At 36.3% G+C, this 18,057-nt stretch overlaps 1 protein-coding gene across 3 annotated transcripts; it reads right to left on the bottom strand.

Moving 5' to 3' along the window:
* Nucleotides 1-1,148: 1,148 nt before the first annotated feature.
* LOC128633594 (up-regulator of cell proliferation) lies at nucleotides 1,149-10,440 on the bottom strand. 3 transcript variants are annotated; one of them, XM_053682792.1, is made up of 4 exons: nucleotides 10,349-10,440; nucleotides 9,288-9,385; nucleotides 7,448-7,498; nucleotides 1,149-6,392 (listed from the first exon to the last, which is right to left on the bottom strand). In XM_053682792.1, exons 3-4 carry the CDS (start codon nucleotides 7,467-7,469, stop codon nucleotides 1,726-1,728), a joined length of 4,689 nt encoding a protein of 1,562 aa, XP_053538767.1. In that variant the 5' UTR covers nucleotides 7,470-7,498; nucleotides 9,288-9,385; nucleotides 10,349-10,440; the 3' UTR covers nucleotides 1,149-1,725. The 3 variants fall into 3 exon arrangements, with proteins under 3 accessions (XP_053538767.1, XP_053538768.1, XP_053538769.1); XM_053682793.1 differs by lacking the exon at nucleotides 9,288-9,385 and having other exon boundaries at nucleotides 10,349-10,417; XM_053682794.1 differs by lacking the exons at nucleotides 9,288-9,385; nucleotides 10,349-10,440 and adding an exon at nucleotides 7,663-8,825.
* Between the last annotated feature and the right edge of the window lie 7,617 nt (nucleotides 10,441-18,057).

Below are 18,057 nucleotides of genomic sequence, written 5' to 3'. Positions count from 1 at the left end.
CAGCATGTCTCATACACTAGTACTCGTAATTCCAGAGGTGGTGCTAAAGGCCATTTTCCACTCATCCCTTTCTCGGATGTGGATGAGATTATATGCACTGCTCTTGTCTAATTTTGTAAAGATTCAGGCTTCTCTGAGCTGTTTGAGGGCCGATGGGATAAATGGTAATGGGTAGCGATATTTGGTAGTGATTTGGCAAATGATTTACTTAAAACTCACAATGCCCATGACAATTTACAACTTGCTTACAACTTGACCAAATCATTTAAAAAAGTATTTGGACCAGCAAATGTGCAAATTTATTTCCCTGTCACATCTATTGTTTATATATATATATATATATATATATATATATATATATATATATATATATATATATATATATATATATATATATATATATATATATATATATATATGTATATATGTATATAACTGAACCCTGTCCAGGGTGTACCACGCCTTGTTCCCGATGCTCCCTGGGATAGGCTCCAGGCTCACCCGTGACCCTGAAAAGGAGTAAGCGGTTGAAGATGGATGGATGGATGGATCAATAACTGAAGCTAAAAATCACACGAAAGCATTTTTAATTATTTTATTAATATTTAAGAACCCTGTAAGCAGCAGGATATTTAAGTTTCACAAAATATTAAGTTCATCTCATTTCAGATCAAACTTGTCATGCAGTTAATTAGTGGAATGTCCAACTGTACGGGTACAGGTACATCTACTGAGTGTCATCTCATCACTCTTAGAAACAACAGCGCTTTACAATGATTAATTGTTTTTTAAAGTTGCAAGCTTGTAGTTGGATCAAACCAGGGAACCTGGAGCTTTAAGGTGACAACACTACCTGGTGCACTCCGGAAACCAGAGTACGTGGAGGAAACCCCCGCAGCACGGGGAGAACATGCAAACTCCACACACACAGGGCCACGGTGGGAATCGAACCCCCGACCCTGGAGGTGTGAGGCGAGCGTGCTAACCACTAAACTTGCTTGATAAGATGTTTTTTTTTTCAGTTAATTTTCATGCATATTTGTATATATAAGGCCCTGGGGACAGAAATGGCACCCATTCAGTGCAATGGCTAATATGTATGTATGATTGTAGAAGTGTTAAATTGAATAAATATGAGAAATTATTAGTTTATTGTATTATGTATTCGTTTATTTGTAATTCATACTGCAATAAAATTTGTCCTTGCAACCAATTTGGATTGACAGATTGATATATTTATGGTATGAATTGTTTATTCAGTTTATGAATATACTCATACATTCATACAATATGTTCTGAATAATCCATTCATTTTAATTTCAGAAAGTAATTAATAAACATAACTGTAACATTTATAACAAAGATTTGTAACAACTGTAACCAAGTGATTATTAAACATAATTGTAACATTTGAATTAACATCACAAACACAGAAATAATCCAATCACCAAAATGTTATAACAAGCCTAACTACACTTTTAAAAATTGTTTATCATTGTAGACATACAGATATAATGTTTAAAAGAAACCATTTAAATCCCCGAAAATAACTTTTAGTAAAATTGATTCTATATTTAGATAATAGTAAGTCAGTAGAAGTTCAATTGTAAGACATAATTAGCGCTCCAGTTCCTGATTCACCTGAGTGATAACATTAGTGATGGAACTGTGAGTGATGGAGTTGTCCTCTTCACAAATGGCAATATATATTTTGCAGGTCATCCATTATTGAATATTAAACATCTGCTTCAGACTAATAAAAGCCTGATCTTTAGTGATTCCATTCCACGCATCTGGATACACAGCTGGCAATGCTTTATACCGTTCAGCAAATTGCTTATTGAATGTCACCAGCACATACTTCCAGTAATCTGAGGCCTCTATAGACATGTCAGGTGCAATATGCCAATCTGGGTGGTATTTCCGGTAGTCTTTATACGGATGACTTTGGTAATTTGTTTTATGGTTTCGAAACATCCCATTGCCATGAACACTAGATGTACAAATCTCTTCAGAAAGGATATTAGTCTTTACAGATCTGTACATACCCAGTCCTTTTGGTCTGTGCACAGCTGCATGGTGTAGCTGATGTTCCTTCCCACCTGCCTCACATGGTGTTTTGCAAAATGGACACTGCACTCCACAACCAAACACCCTCTTGAAAAGCTCATCTTGGGGTTTTACTGGCACATTGTTCAGGGTCTCAGTGGTATCAGTGGACTCTGAGATCTCCTTTGCTATTTGCTGTTTCAGGTCCTCAATACATTCATAGAGACTTTTGGTGAATGGTTCACAACAGCTTGTGTTCTGAAACAGGACCCTCTCCACTGTGCTCATGGATATTGAGATGACATCACTCAAAGCTTTGCAAAGGTTCTTGACCAAAACTGTAGTACCTTCTGCATTACTGGGCAAAGGAGACCCATTGGCTTCCAGCTTAGATGTTTCTATTGCGTTAGTGATCTTTTTAACTACTCTGTCCAGCTTCTTCATTTTTAATTCTTGCAAAGATATGTCTTTGGAGAAACATTTAATGATGTGATTGTATATCCAGTCTTTGACATAATTCTCATAATGCAAAATATACTCTACAAAGTCACTGAAGTTGGATTTTTCCAGTAGTTCCTTCAGGATGGTGTACTGAAACAGCGTTCGTGAACTATACTCAGTAGACTTATACTCCAAAACTGCATCAACAATGTCAGGTCCGAGGGACTGGTCGATGTACTCAGTCACTGCTGGTTTGAGACAGAGCTGAGTGAAGTCTTTTGCTTTCCTCTGGCACTGGTCCCTCTTTCTGTACAAATCAATGAAATCAGAGAGATACTGCCTCTTAAATTTCTGTACATGATTTAATGGATCTTGCTCAGTGATATACTTCCTGTGCATCTCTGTGAATTTCCGAGAGGCAATGCCACAAATGTGCAATTTCAGGTCAAATTCAAATATGGTATTGAATTTGGAGCCTGCTTTATTAAGGTGTTCATCAATTTTATCAAGCACATCTTTTGTAAATGTCTCTTGGTAATCACTTTTGGATTGTGTGAACTGTTCAATCATCCTTCTACAACTGTTAATGACATCAACTGCAACAATCTGTAGGTCTTGTTTTAGACTTTTTTTTTTAATAATATTAATTACTTTTTCAATTTTCCCCAAGTTTAAATGTCTTTTCTTGGTCTTGAAATCTTCTTGCCCATATTGTGTCAAACTCTTAACGTTCTGCAAATCCTCCATGACTTGGCGATTTCCTAAACTTGCTCGCAGTTGCTTCAAAACATCAGCGGGAACATCTTTTTCTTTTAGACCAGTGATGTTTGCCACTTCTCTATTCCACATTCTCTCAAAATCAGCCATGAGGTCCTCATCAGACACCGCATCATTACGATCTTTGTAATTCTGCAGTAACTGCCGAACTTTACACTCAATCATAGCAGCTTGCTTATTTTGAATCTCTTCAACTTTCTCCTTGTTTCTCCTCTTCTCAGCAGCAGTAAATAATCTCTGTTTAACATCCTGCTTCATTTCATTCTCCAGAGATTTAATGCTATTGGAAAAATCAGCTTTGTACTTTACCACTAAATGCACATTACGATCTTTCCTTTTGTAGTAGTCTTTCAATTTGTCAGTAATTTCTTTTGTTTGAACTGCAATCTCTTTATGTGAATTATTTTGAAGTGCCTCAACAACCTCATGAACACTTCTGCTTTCAGTGTTAGATATTTGAACTTCTGCACTAGCAAACAAAGTGAGGATATGTCTTCTGAAAGACCATTCCCATTCAGAAAACTCTCTGCAAAGGTTATCATAGGCATGGGCCACAAGAGTGTTTCTGAAACTAAAGATGAAGTTCTCAAACTTCACGGCCTTCCACAAGCTACTCATCCACTGCAGGAACTCTGGGATCTGGGAAGGTTGTTCATCTTTTCTCACTTTAAGCATCTCCAAGAGGTTTTTCTTAAAATCCAACACAGCTACGCTGTAGCCTGTATTAACTGGTGCCATTGGTGGTGTTCCATGCCATAGACCTGGTATATACCAGTTATTCTTTTCAACATCATAATCCAATACATCTGTGAATTTCTTCACATTAGGCTGCTTTTCCATTTCAGCCGCAATCACTGTCATCTCATTTAATTGGTCCAGGAGCTTTTTTCGGTCTGTCATGTTTTTGTCATATGCAGATACACCAGCAACATTTTGGTGGACAAAGTGGCAGACTGTTTTTTTACCAACTTCCTTCATCCGTAAAAAAGCATGAACTGCTATTTGTAAGATGTCCTTCATCTCTGTGGAATTCTCCATTGCTACATTAATGATGGTTACATCACTCAGACCAATCACAAATGTGGCCAACTCATTGTCATGTTCATAACTGTCATCCAGTTGTGCCAGTGCTGGTGATTTCAAACCCTCTGTATCAATCAGAAGGACAAAGTCACAAAGTAACTCCTCCTTCAAGTCATTACCCACAGGAAGGAAAATCATGAATGCTCCACGTGTGCATCGTCCACTGCTCACTGCAAACTGAACTCCAAACATAGTGTTGAGTAGTGTTGATTTACCCGTACTCTGAACCCCTAACACAGTGATAACCAGCAAACGGCTCTTCTGGCCAACCATCCTGTGAAGCTCCATGAGAACATCACTCACCCATTTCTCTGGGATATTTGATGCATCTCCATCAAGTAGTTCAAGAGGAAACCCAGCTATAAGCATTTTGGCAGCCAGAGTAGGGAGACTGCTTATTCTGTCAGACTTTTTAGATGAACCAAATGAAGCAACCTCATAGATTTGTCCCATCTCTCTCATGTAGTGCTCTATTCCAAGAGAACAATCAAGAAGCTCCTGGTCTATTCGAACTATACCATCTCTGTCCTTTTGTTGTTCACACTTTGTATATTCTTTCCGTAGGTTTGACATGTCTTTGCGCGATCGCATGTCCAGTTTTAGTCCCAGCCATCTGAGAAAAAAGGCTCGCTCAATGTCATCAGAGTTTGATAATGCCTTTATTAAGATGTCCATTGTTTCTGTCAATTTATAGTTGCTTTGTTTCTTCCAAATTTCATCTTTGTCTTTTTGAAGTTTGACCTTATACTCCTCCAAAGTCAACCCTCCTGGTTGTTGTAATCGGCATTCCTCTTTTTCTATCTGAGCCAGTCTTTTCCAATTTTCACCTTGCAGTGGCAGCCGTGTCTTTTTATATTCCACTATTTGACGAACTCCAATACTTTTCATGATTTTCTCTGCTTTTTCCTCTGCTGATCCACAGGCTCTGTTTTCACATTCATCAATGCAAAGACCAAATTCCTGAGCAATTTTCTTCATACTCTCAATTTCTGTGATTGATGATCTGTGATTCTCACTTAGCACTTTGTTAATGGCAGAACTGATCATATTTGAGAAATTAGCCATATTCACTGTTTGGCTTTTCACAATGGTGTGATTTTTTTCCAATTGCAGAGTATCAACTGCTGCTTTGATAGAAGACTTCACATTCTGGCTCATATTTTTCTGAGAATTAACCACAAGAAAGATATTGGTTTTCATTCCTTGTAAAGAGGCAAACAACCTTTGCTCATTTTTGTCAACACTGTCTAGGAACACAAAGACAGCTGTTGACACCTGAGTAAGGAAACTGAAGTGTGTTACAAAAGTGAAAGCATCTCCTCTTAAATTAGCAATAGCCACTGGTTCCGGAAATACATCGATACTATTGTTTCCACATGGCAGACTCCAGCAGATTTCAACCATCCCATTACTGATTACCCTTCGAGCAGATCCTCCGATCATTTCTCGATGTGAAAAGAAGTCATGGTGCTGCTGTGACTTGTTGAGCACTTGGTTCAAAACCTGTGACTTGGACAAACTGCAGTTGCTTAACCTCACAAATGATATCAAGGGAATTTTTGCATGAACAACACTGTCCTCAACAAACCCTTTAGATTCTGACATTGAATGTGGACGCCATTCTTTCAGGATACCTCTAAGAGCCCATAACATAAGAGTGCTTTGATTATGTACTCCAGGAGGTAACAGAAATGGTATTGCAAACTGGCACATTGACATTTTAAGTGCTATTTGTTGCTGAAGGAAACTGTCTGCACAGACAAAGAGGGCAGTGTGGAGATCTAGAAGATTTGGAGTAGCATCACAGCTCTGCTCAGCAAACATGTCATCTGTTTCTTTATTTTCACCAGGTACACATAAAGATCTTGAATTTGAATTAGCCATCAGTAATTTGCGTAGGAAAGCCCATGGTAAGGCTTGTAGTGAGTGAACCTCTTCATCAGATACACTGGCACTGTTGATCTCCAGCAAAGACCTCTGAGTCAGCTTGTTTGGGTAGTACTTTTCAAGTTCCAGTCTTTTAAAAAATGCACGAAAATCATCTGAAAGTAGAGATCATTTTATATCAATATCACTATTAATTTAGAAGCTATGCCCCACCCTAGAAAAAAACTCTTAATTCAGATCTCCTTATTATCTCTACAGTCTAATTTAGACAGCAATGAGACCAAATGGAAATGAAACAGTGAACTATCCCTAATTCTCCTGTCTCTCTTTTTCTCCTGAGACAAAAGCCTCAAATACATTTCTTCTTGAGTTTCAGTAGAGATCTCAACAAAGTAACATTCTGTCCTTAAATCCAGTAAATTTGTCAAGTTCATTCATATATGCTGCCAGGTTTATGATAAACTTACTAATGTATATTTAGAGAGACGTACTGTTTACTTTTGATATAATATAATGTCAATATATTAATCAGAGATGTCCACTATTGTATTTACAATAGGACAATCTAAGTTCTTGGAGAAAAGTAGTCTAGTGTACTTATATGTGATATGTGATTATATGTTATTTGTTAGCATACTTGAAGAGAAATTCACTTGGTGGTAAATAATCTATATTCCAACTATTATTTTAGTTTTAGATGTAATTATATGGGTATTCTAAATACTCAGGTCTACCTATTTATTGTACACATTATGTATGTTTCATGTTTTAATTCAGATATACTATTCTGAACATTTTTGTAACATGAATAAAAATATAATGGAATTATACATCAATGTAATTCCACTTTTATTTCAACTTCATAAACAGTCGTTTTAACTTAATTTTACTTGGCAGTCAATTCTTAATAACCTAAAAAAGACATAGTACATGAGCTAGTGTCCCAAGTGTTGTTGTTTTTTAGCTATTGTCTCAAACCCAAATGCCTTCAGTGTATAGCAATAAATGATTACCTATATATATATATATATATATATATATATATATATATATATATATATATATATATATATATATATATATATATATATATATATATAAGGTGCATATACCATGCGTATTCCATTAGTTTACTTCTCCCAAACTAAATTGAGAAGTTTCTCTTTTTCCCTTTTCATACATTATTGTGACCACGTCAGTATTTACTCACCTTTGAGCTGCTTTAACTCCATTTGTGCGGATCCTGAGCCACAGTCTTTTACTAAAGGAAACATGTTTAATTAGACACCGGTAGTTGGCTTGCAGTTACAAAGTATTATTAATCAAAGTATATTAGCATAGTATGAAATTAATAATAATAAAAAAACATGAATAAATATTAGAACAAACATTTAATACTCTAAAATGCTAGTGTGTAGTTCATACTTTCATCTGTGTTTCTTCATCATAGGTTTGTTGGTAATTACAGATTTTCAGAAATACTTGGAGAAATACAGAACATGATTTGATGCAGATTTGAAAACCCCTGTGATAGTTCATGCTTTACTGCTGCCAGTATTATATGTAGTAATATTTTAGACCTCATTGACAAGCATAAGCTATTGAATGCCAATCATAATTACTGTGAACTACTGTTCATTTTTATTATTTATTATGCTTGTATTACATTTGTTAATTTCTCAAAATGCATGAATAAAGTATGTTTTCCCCCAGTTTCCACTAGCCCTATCTCTATAACCAGTGTAATCTCAAACTCAAAATTTTGGGCAGAATATTCAGAAAACTCCCTCACCTTCTTACCCATTGGACTCACAAATAGCTATAATACAATATAAGATCTGAGCAATGCCGTGCCACAGACCTCACCTACAAATAAGATAACCTTTTTATTGCCTCACTTATGTCCCAGACAAATGGTCTAGCCATTCAACTGAGACCTAAAATTGAGACTGGATTCATTGGTCCTATCAAAAGTTTAAAACAAGTTAACCCAGTAGCCTAGAGACTAAATCAGCCTTCATCATATACAATTGCTCACATTCAATGGTTGATTGCTAAAAGCCGTCTGTTATATATTACAGGGGCAGAAATCCAGAGCTTAGCCTCCACTCCTTCTGGACACAGGGTCTTAGGCAAGTAAAGAGCTATTTTTGAAGTTCGGAGGAGCTAAGGATATGCAGCTTCATCAATCAGAAGTTACTAAGATGTATGTAAATTAGCAAAGACAATGGATGATGATGTAATATGCTCTAGCCCTATCCCAATGCAGCACGGTGACATAGCACAGCAGTTAGGCTTATACTTACATGGCAATAACATTCATGAAATCTATCATTCAGGGTTTCATTACAGTACTAAGACAGTGCTGGTTAAAGTAGTAAATTACCTACCTACCTGTTTGTGTTGCTTGACCTTAATGCAGCTTTTGATATCATTTATCATAATTATCATAATAGATAGACTAGAAAAAGTTGTTGGAATTAGGGAAACAGCCCTTCCTTGGCTCAGGTCTTATTTAACGGACTGTTATCAATTTGTAGATGCAAATGGTGGCTTCACTATGCATAATAAAGTTTGGTGTTCCATAAGGTTCTATTTTAGGCCCACTGCTCTTTTCTCCATATCTTCTACCTCTAAGTCAAATTATCTGTAAACATGGTATTAGCTTACACTGCTATGCTGATGACACACAGCTATGTGCTCCATCAATGCCATATGAGAGACACCAGCTTAATAAAGTTGAGGAATGTTATTTGAATAGATTCGGAATGTGGATGTTAGACACTGGATGCTTAGTATCTTCCTTCTACTTAATTCTGAAAATAAATAAATACTTTACTTCAAATGCAGCTAAAAGTAAGCTTTGTGATTATGTAGTAACTATGGATGGCCATTCAGTTATACCATGTGCAGCAGTAAAATACCTTGTTGTTTACCAAGCTCATGTAGATACTATTATTAGGATAGCCATTTTCATCTCAGAAATAGCTAAGATAAAACATTGCTAAGATAAGAAATGATGCAGAAAAACTAGTTTATGCTTTTGTCACCTTTAGTTTGGATTATTGTAATGCCTTGCTGTCTGGATGTTCCAGCAGGTGGAGAAACAAGCTCTGATTAGTCCAGAATGCAGCAACCAGAGTCCTTACTAGAACCAGAAGATTTGACCAAAATGTTGCATTGATTATAAAATACTACTATTTTATTTTACCCCCGTCCCCCATACACAATTCACACTTAAAGTTAAAACTCTAAAGAAATCAGAAATGACTCTGAGGCTCATACTCAAGATCCTCTCACACTTAACACTGCTTATCTCCACAGTACAAACCTGTGGATGGGTAATGACTTATAATCTCACTATATGGTGTCACCCAGAAGAGGATGGGTTCCCTTTTGAGTCTGGTTCCTCTAAAGATTTCTTCCTAATGTCAGCTGTTTTCCTCATTAGGGGAATTTAAATCTATATCTGGACTTCTGTAAAACTGCTTTGTGAAAATGTCCATTGTTAAAAGAACTACATAAATATACTTAAAAAATGGATTAAATAGACAGCAGACCAACATACCTCATAATACTACTCGACTCTAAAGGACAGGGTTTATGCATGCTGTTCCTATACACTGGGAGGGGTACCATACAGAGGAATGCACCTGGATCACTGCTGAGGCAATACTACTCTTCATATACTACTCCTCATATAGAATACTTCTAATCGTGAAATTCCACTGAAAACAGACACAGTAGTAGACCCCATCGGAGACAGATTGCACAGCTTTGGGAACTGGACAATGTGGGAGGTGGGATCTTCCCCTCCCCACCAGCAATTACCATAATATAATTTAATTATCAGACCAGGTTCCTGAACAAGCTAAGAAAAATATATTTTAAAAAATATGTAGGCAAATAACCTCCAATGTCTCCAATACAAAATCTCATATATTTTTATTTCTTCTCTTTTCTTGCAAACAACACAGACATGTATGTTCTGTAAAACACCCATTAAACCTTGTAGATGGAACAGTAAAATCAAATGTTTATAGCTGATAACAAAATAAGGACAAAAATAAACGTGTAGTGTAGAAAATTATGAAGTGTTATATTTGCTTACCAAATGTACTCCTAGCTGGGACAAATGCTCATTGTGATGTCTGTGCACATGGTTATGATCAGAATTTATAACCCCAAAGTGAAAGCAGATTAACTTGCTCTTACAGGAAATAGCAGGTGAATGACACCTTGTTCTGGGGGGAGTATGATTTCTTGGAAACTACTCAGAACTTTCTGTAACTGAAGTTCCTTTGCGTGTTAGAACATGATGTGCCAAGACAATTCAAAACAGTGAAAGGTAAAGAAAAATATATAAAAATTTTACATTTCTACAAACAGTTTTGAATTTTTCTAAGATTTTAAAATAAGAAAAGAAGTGGGAAAAATTTAAAATTCAACATGGAATTCACAATTTTCTGCTTTGACATATAGGTGATTGTCCATGAGTCTCTGAAGCACTTGTTTCACATGGATAACATGAATTTCTTGGAATGAAGAGTAAATCAAAATGTTGTCAATGTAGGCATACATTTTTTACACCAGTATTCGTAATGGACGAGACCCCAGCATGTCTCATACACTAGTACTCGTAATTCCAGAGGTGGTGCTAAAGGCCATTTTCCACTCATCCCTTTCTCGGATGTGGATGAGATTATATGCACTGCTCTTGTCTAATTTCGTAAAGATTCAGGCTTCTCTGAGCTGTTTGAGGGCCGATGGGATAAAAGGTAATGGGTAGCGATATTTGGTAGTGATTTGGTTTAGCCCTCAATAATCAGGGCCTGAGACCGCTTCCTTTCTTTTCCACAAAGAAGGAGCTGGCTGATGCTAGTGATGTGGAGGGATGGATGTACCCCTGAGCTAGGGTGATGTAGACCTGCATGGCTTGACTTTCAGTGATGCTGAGGGGGTAAATGTGACTGTGAGGGGTCATGGTCCCAGGAAGGAGGTCAATGAAGCAGGCCAAAGGCTTTCATTTTGCTGAACACTTCACAAAAGTTTTGATACCCCAGAGGGATAGTCACATGACATGATGAGTCAGGGCTTTCAGTGGAGGTAGATGCAGTTTCACTGAGGGGAAATGAAAACAGAAACTGAGACATTGCATTGACTCAGTAACATACCAAGCGTGTTCATAGAACAGGTACATTTACATTTAGCGATGCCCACAAACTCCATAAAAGTTAGAGCTCACAGAGCGCTAAAAATAGCAAACTGATAATTATACAGTGCCTCTTAAGCATGCCATAGGCTAAATATTCAAGTAATGCAGCTCAGCCATTGCAACTTTTTGACTAGTAAAGACACATATAAGCTCTTCCTGCTTTTTTTTTAACGCAGCGTTTCTTTTGTCCAAGATTTGAAGCCAATCAGTCAAAGATTACATTAGTCAGTCATCTTACACATACATTTACAAAACTCAGGAGCTCTTGAAATATACAAATGTTTTTCCAAACTAACTGGTCAGGGCTTTTGTGGAACCAGACCCTTTTCCATTAAAGATTCACCTGAGCAATAAAATGAGTCCTGAGTTTCTAGTTGTTGTATATCAATGATAGACTCTGTGTCCTCTTCATAAATGGTGATACTTTTTGTTTTTTTATGTAGCATAAGCTGTGATATTTTGTCAATATTGTCTCATGTAATATTGAAGGCATATAGTAGACTAATGAAAGCCTTTTCTTTGAATATGACTGGTAATAACCTGGATACATAGCTGGGTCTTCTGTATAATGCACCAGACTCAGAAGATGTATGAAGATCCATATTGTTTGGAGATTTAACTTCTTGCTTAGGGCTAGAAAATGATTTAATTAAAACTCACAATGCCCATGCAGTTTACAACTTGCTTACAACTTGACCAAATCATTTAAAAAACTATTTGGACCAGCAGATTTCTTTCCCTGTCACATCTATTGTTATATATATATATATATTTATATTTATATATATATATATATATATATATATATATATATATATATATATATATATATATATATATAACTGAACCGTGTCCAGGGTGTACCACGCCTTGTGCCCGATGCTCCCTGGGATAGGCTCCACGCTCCCTCATGACCTGAAATGGAGTAAGCGGTTGAAGATGGATGGATGGATGGATCAATAACGGAAGCCAAAAATCACACCAAAGCATTTTGAATTATTTTATTCATATTTAAGAACCCTGTAAGCAGCAGGATATTTCAGTTTCACAAAATATTAACTTCATCTCATTTCAGATCAAACTAGTCATGCAGTTAATTAGTGGAATGTCCAACTGTACGGGTACAGGTACATCTACTGAGTGTCATCTCATCACTCTTAGAAACAACAGCGCTTTACAATGGTTAATTGTTTTTTAAAGTTGCAAAAGAATGCTGCCAGAGGTTACCTGACCAGATTCCACCTCATGGAATTTAACAGATTTCTGTTTTCATTTTCAAAACCTGCTTTACATTATGAAATATAAAGATTTTATAATTACAAATGTACAAATCAAAGACAAAATCCGCATTCATTCATTCATCTTCAGTGAGCACTTGATCCTCGTCAGGGTTACAGTGGATCCAGAGCTTATCCTGGACGGCAGGCAAGAATACACCCTGGATCAACCAGGGAACTTGTAGTTGGATCAAACCAGGGAACCTGGAGCTTTAAGGTGACAACACTACCTGGTGCACCAACATGCCACCCATGTTTACAATATTACAATACTTCTTACAATTGCTCTAAACGTTTGTAGCATTTTCTCTTTTTTCTTTTTAAGAATTTTTTTCATTTCTATCTCATGAAAATTCACAGGTTTTTTTTTTTCTCCATTGGAAACTTTTGCATAATGACAAACAAACATCCCAGTATTGTATTTCCCAATTTGTTATCAGAATCGTTTTTTTATATTGTTTTTCAAAGTTTATAAGACAAAATGTCATGAAAGTAAGAACCTGAAAGTGTGAACACCTCTGTCATGAAGACGTTCATGTGGCAGAAAACCTACTAACTGCTACAAAGTGGAGACACTGGAGACTCCTTTCATAAATGTTAAACAAACCTCCCCTTACAGAAAACATCACCATTTCACCAGTTACACATTGTAGCTTGTTAAGTAACCATACATTTTTAATCCATTTATTTATAGCCTTGGATTAAATTAGACCATACAAGTCCCTGAGATTTAGCTGCTACTATAGAATCTATAGCACATTAAATAGAACAAGCATGTTATTATAAACCCTACAAAATCCTTTATTGATGTTATATAAAATGAATCCACACATTCTGACCAATGAGAGACTTTAACAGTGATGTAGTATATAATGTTTAATGTTAAATTTGAAGCTATTTCATAATATCAGTGAAGTTATACCTCTGATTTCAAATATAGTTTTATCACCAACCAAATGTGCATGTTTAATCCAGGGTTATGTAGAATGTAGTCTTTGAGTACACTGTCCTAAATGTATTCATAGCATACTTAGTTAAAATAATAATAAATAAAAAAATACATATTCAATATACACTTGAATACATTTGGTAAAGCCACATGTGAAACACCAGTTAAGTCTCATTGATTTTCAGTTTTATGGGCATGGGTGGTTCTGGGCCAGGTACACAGTGGGGATCTGTCCAGTCTTGGACACTAATATTATAACTGCCTTATATTACTAAAACTATTTCCGTGACTACTGACATAATAAATATGACATTAATCGGACATTACACTGTTTCATTTAATTACGCTTCAAAACTTTAACACAAATAAGAGGATAAGAAAACAACACTACCATATCATGTGTTCCTGATCAAAGATTTTTTTTAGTGCTAATAAAAGTAACGTGCTGTGGAAGCAGAGGCATGGTGCTGCTGTGTGTTTCAGTGAACGACAGCATGGATATAGACAGGAGAGACTATGGGATGGAATTAGTCTCAAAATGATTAACAAAGGCATGCACATCTATACATGAACTTGATAAATGTTGCAAATGCATCTTACTATCCACAAATAAATGTCTTATAATTTGTGTCTGCGAAATTCAGAATTAAATGAATGTGCAACGATTTGTACAAATAGAGACATATTTGTGAATACAAATGTTGGAACAGTATGGAAAATGAGAAAAAAAAGAGACATGTGAAAATCAAATTCACCCTGTACTATATTGAAAATACATTATTTGATGTTTTACTTTAATTTTGTTTATTTTTGAAAATATACACTCATTTCAAATCTGAAGACTGTAACACAGTCCAAAAAATTTGGGACAGTCGACTGTTCACCGCTGTGTAACATCATCTAATAACACTTATTAAGTGTTTGGGCGCTGAGTGAAGACACCAGTTGGTTAAGTTTAGCAAACGGAATTTTCCCCCATTTTATCCATTATGCATTTCTTCAGCTGCACAACTGTACAGGGCCTTTGTTTCCTTATTTTGCACTTCATAACATGCCACATATTCTTAATCAGGGACGGGTCAAGACTGCAGGCAGGCCATGCTAGCACCTGCACCATACAATTTTGAAACTGGAGAAATTATTATAAATAAATTTTCTGTTGAATTTGGGGAAACCACTTGAAGCATTCATTGTGTTGAACTATTTCAATTGCTTTTGTTTGATTTGTTCATTGCAAAGACCTGAAAGTCTGTAAATTTTGACAATAAACCTGATTTGCAATGGGGGTTGAATATTTTTGATTGAAACTGTATACCTTTTGCAGCAGTAAAAGACTGGTCTAATTATTTACTTTCTCACATTTGAAGCTCATGTAGATAATATTACTAGAGTATCCTTTTTCATCTCAGAAATAGCTAATCTAATAAGTTGCTAAGATAAGAAATTATGCAGAAAAACTAGTTTATGCTTTTGTCACCTCTAGGTTGGATTACTGTAATGCCTTTCTGTGTGGATGTTTCAGTAGGTGCATAAACAAGTTCCGGTTAGTCCAGAATTCAGCAACCAGTCCTACTAGTCCAACTAGTCCTTACTAGAACCAGAAGATTGCGCCACATCACCCCTATCTTATTCACACTGCATTGGTTCCCAGTAAAATGTTGCATTGATTATAAAATCATACTTTTGAATATATATATAGGCAAATAACCTCCAATGTCTCCTGCTAACAACACAGATAGGGTATTTTCCATCAGTCATTCAATGTAATGCATTTTCTTGCATTACAAGTCTTCTATGGGCCTAAAGGCCTGTGTGTAACTTTGTTTAATTGACGCATAAAGAACGTACATTGCACTCAAAAAAGATAGGCTTTCTAAAGAATTAATGGTTATAGGTTTATTAATGATTTATACTAAGAACAAAGCCTTACCTGTATGGTTCTACAAAGGAACTATAGGTGTTCCTCCAAAGGGCCATGAACAACTGAGTGAAACCTGAGTAAGACTTTTTTTTGTAAACTTTGTCACTTCGAAAATAACCAAAACATTTTTGAATTTCCACACAAACATACCTTAAACCTGTGTGAGAGGTAAGGAAGGTGGCAGTACTGTCTGTGACTGCATTTGACCTTCAGTCATTCAGCCTTAACCCAGTCCACAATAAACAATTAAGGCATTCATTCCTAAAACACACACAGACACATGTTCTGTCAACAGAACAAACCCTGTTTTACACAAAAGTTGTGTGTTTTGTGTGTCCTTACTTATTATAAACCATAATATTAATTTTGTATTAGTTTTATCTAGTAATAGTTCAGAATTCTGACCAAGCTTTTGCACAGGGAGCATCTGTCTATCCTTGCCTTTTATCTTTTTATCCTCAATGCCTCTAATCATATAAAGTTTATACATGCTTAATGATCAATTTTGATAAACCTTCAAGGCAAGGCTGTTCCATTTATGTAACAGTTCCATTTAATTTACATTTACTTGGGCTTCAAAACTTTAAACACAAATGAGAAAATAAGAAAAATAAACCAACATTTGACAGTAATGTCTCTTCAGTTGCTGATCAGGAATAAAACATGACAGGCTGAGCTGTTATAGCAACACGTGGAATATATACACAAACAGATGAAAAGACTGAGATTGGCCTGCCACACACATTGTTGTTATGAACATGTTATGTAACTTTTTTTAAGGTCTCATAAAACTCCTGCTTCATAATCTCTTCCATATAAATATTTTAAGTATTTATGTTTGCTTATGCCAGTCATTATAAGACATTATACTTGGCGTAAAACATGCTAAATGCATTTGTAATGTATTATGTACAGAATACTCATCTGATGAAATCATTTTGTTCAGTGTCCTGTCTAATGCTTCGACCCACATAATGTCCTTTGTCTTGTGTGTCATGTTATTTGCATTAACACTTGTTATGTGTTTACAACTGAGGCTAGCTAAACCGTTTTGTTGTACTGTATACGCATGTCCAACCGCATTTCCGAAAAACTTGGGACAGTATGGAAAATGCTCATTAAAATGAAGAGGAGTGAATTGTAAATGAACTTTGACTTGTTTCTAAACAAAAAACGTATAAAGGCGAGGAATTTTATGTTTTACCTAATCAACTGCATAGTTTCTTTTAAGGTAAATGTTTGATTGTTTATGTTTATTTTGAAATTGACCTCCTGGGGAAAACTAAGGCTGCTGCTGGAAGTGGTATTAGTGAGGCCAGCAGGGGCACTCATCCTGTGGTTTGTGTGGGTCCTAATGCCACAGTATAGAGACTGGGACACTATAATGTAAAATCAGCACCATCTTTCAGAAGAGACGTTAAACCGAGGTCCTGACTCTCTGTGGTTATTAAAAATCCCCACTGGCCTTTATCTATCATGGTTCCCTAATAATCTCCATCCCTGAATTAGCTGCATCACTCTCCTCTCCACTAATAGCTGGTGTGGGGTGGATGTTCTGGTGCACTATGGCTGTGGTTGTATCATCCAGGTGGATGTTACACACTGGTGGTGGATAATGGGAATGAGTGTCTGTATGTGTGTGAGTGCATGTCTGTGTGTTTTTGTGTTTGTGAGAGTGAGCATGGCCATGCATGCATGTTTGTATTGAAGGGATATTCTATATGCTTGTAGTTATTCATATCAAAGGTGGTGGAAAGGGAAAGAAGGAGATGGGGAAGGGAGGGAGAGAGAGAAAGAGGGAGAGAGTGGGAAGGGGAGAAAGAGAAAGACATCTAAGAAATGATTTAAGTAACAGGACTGTACGCTGAGATTAACCTTCTCAGTCATAATTACAATATCATCAAATATACAGAAAACAAACTGAGAGAACTTACTTTTGATCTTCCCATGACCTTCAGAAGATCCAGATGATACAACGTCTTGGTGAACATGTGCCTTGTTCCAAAATTTTTCGGGGTAGGGTGGGGTGGGAAGTGGGGGGTTGGGTGTTTTAAGGTAACAGGACTGAGTTAAATCCCAGGGACACGACTAAAATGTGTATTCTAATTAAAATATTTAAACTGTAGATGAGATATGAACACAACAATTCAAAAAAGCATTTTTGAAGGATTTTAATAATTATATTTAATAGTAAAGTGTAGTGTTAGAGAGTGTGGACAGGTAACAAATTTTTATCAGTGTTCTAGGTAGTTCTATTCATCCATCCATCCATCTTCTATACCGCTTATCCTTTTCAGGGTCACGGGGAACCTGGAGCCTATACCAGGGAGCATCGGGCACAAGGCAAGTTACACCAGAACCACATACACATTCACACAACCATTCATACACTACGGACACTTTGGACACGCCAATCAGCCTACCATGCATGTCTTTGGACTGGGGGAGGAAACCAGAG

Source organism: Ictalurus punctatus, chromosome 9, assembly GCF_001660625.3.
Source record: "Ictalurus punctatus breed USDA103 chromosome 9, Coco_2.0, whole genome shotgun sequence".
In the NCBI taxonomy this organism is placed as follows: Eukaryota; Metazoa; Chordata; class Actinopteri; order Siluriformes; family Ictaluridae; genus Ictalurus; species Ictalurus punctatus.
Note: the sequence above shows the minus strand (reverse complement) of the source record. Positions and strands in the feature narration are given on the sequence as shown.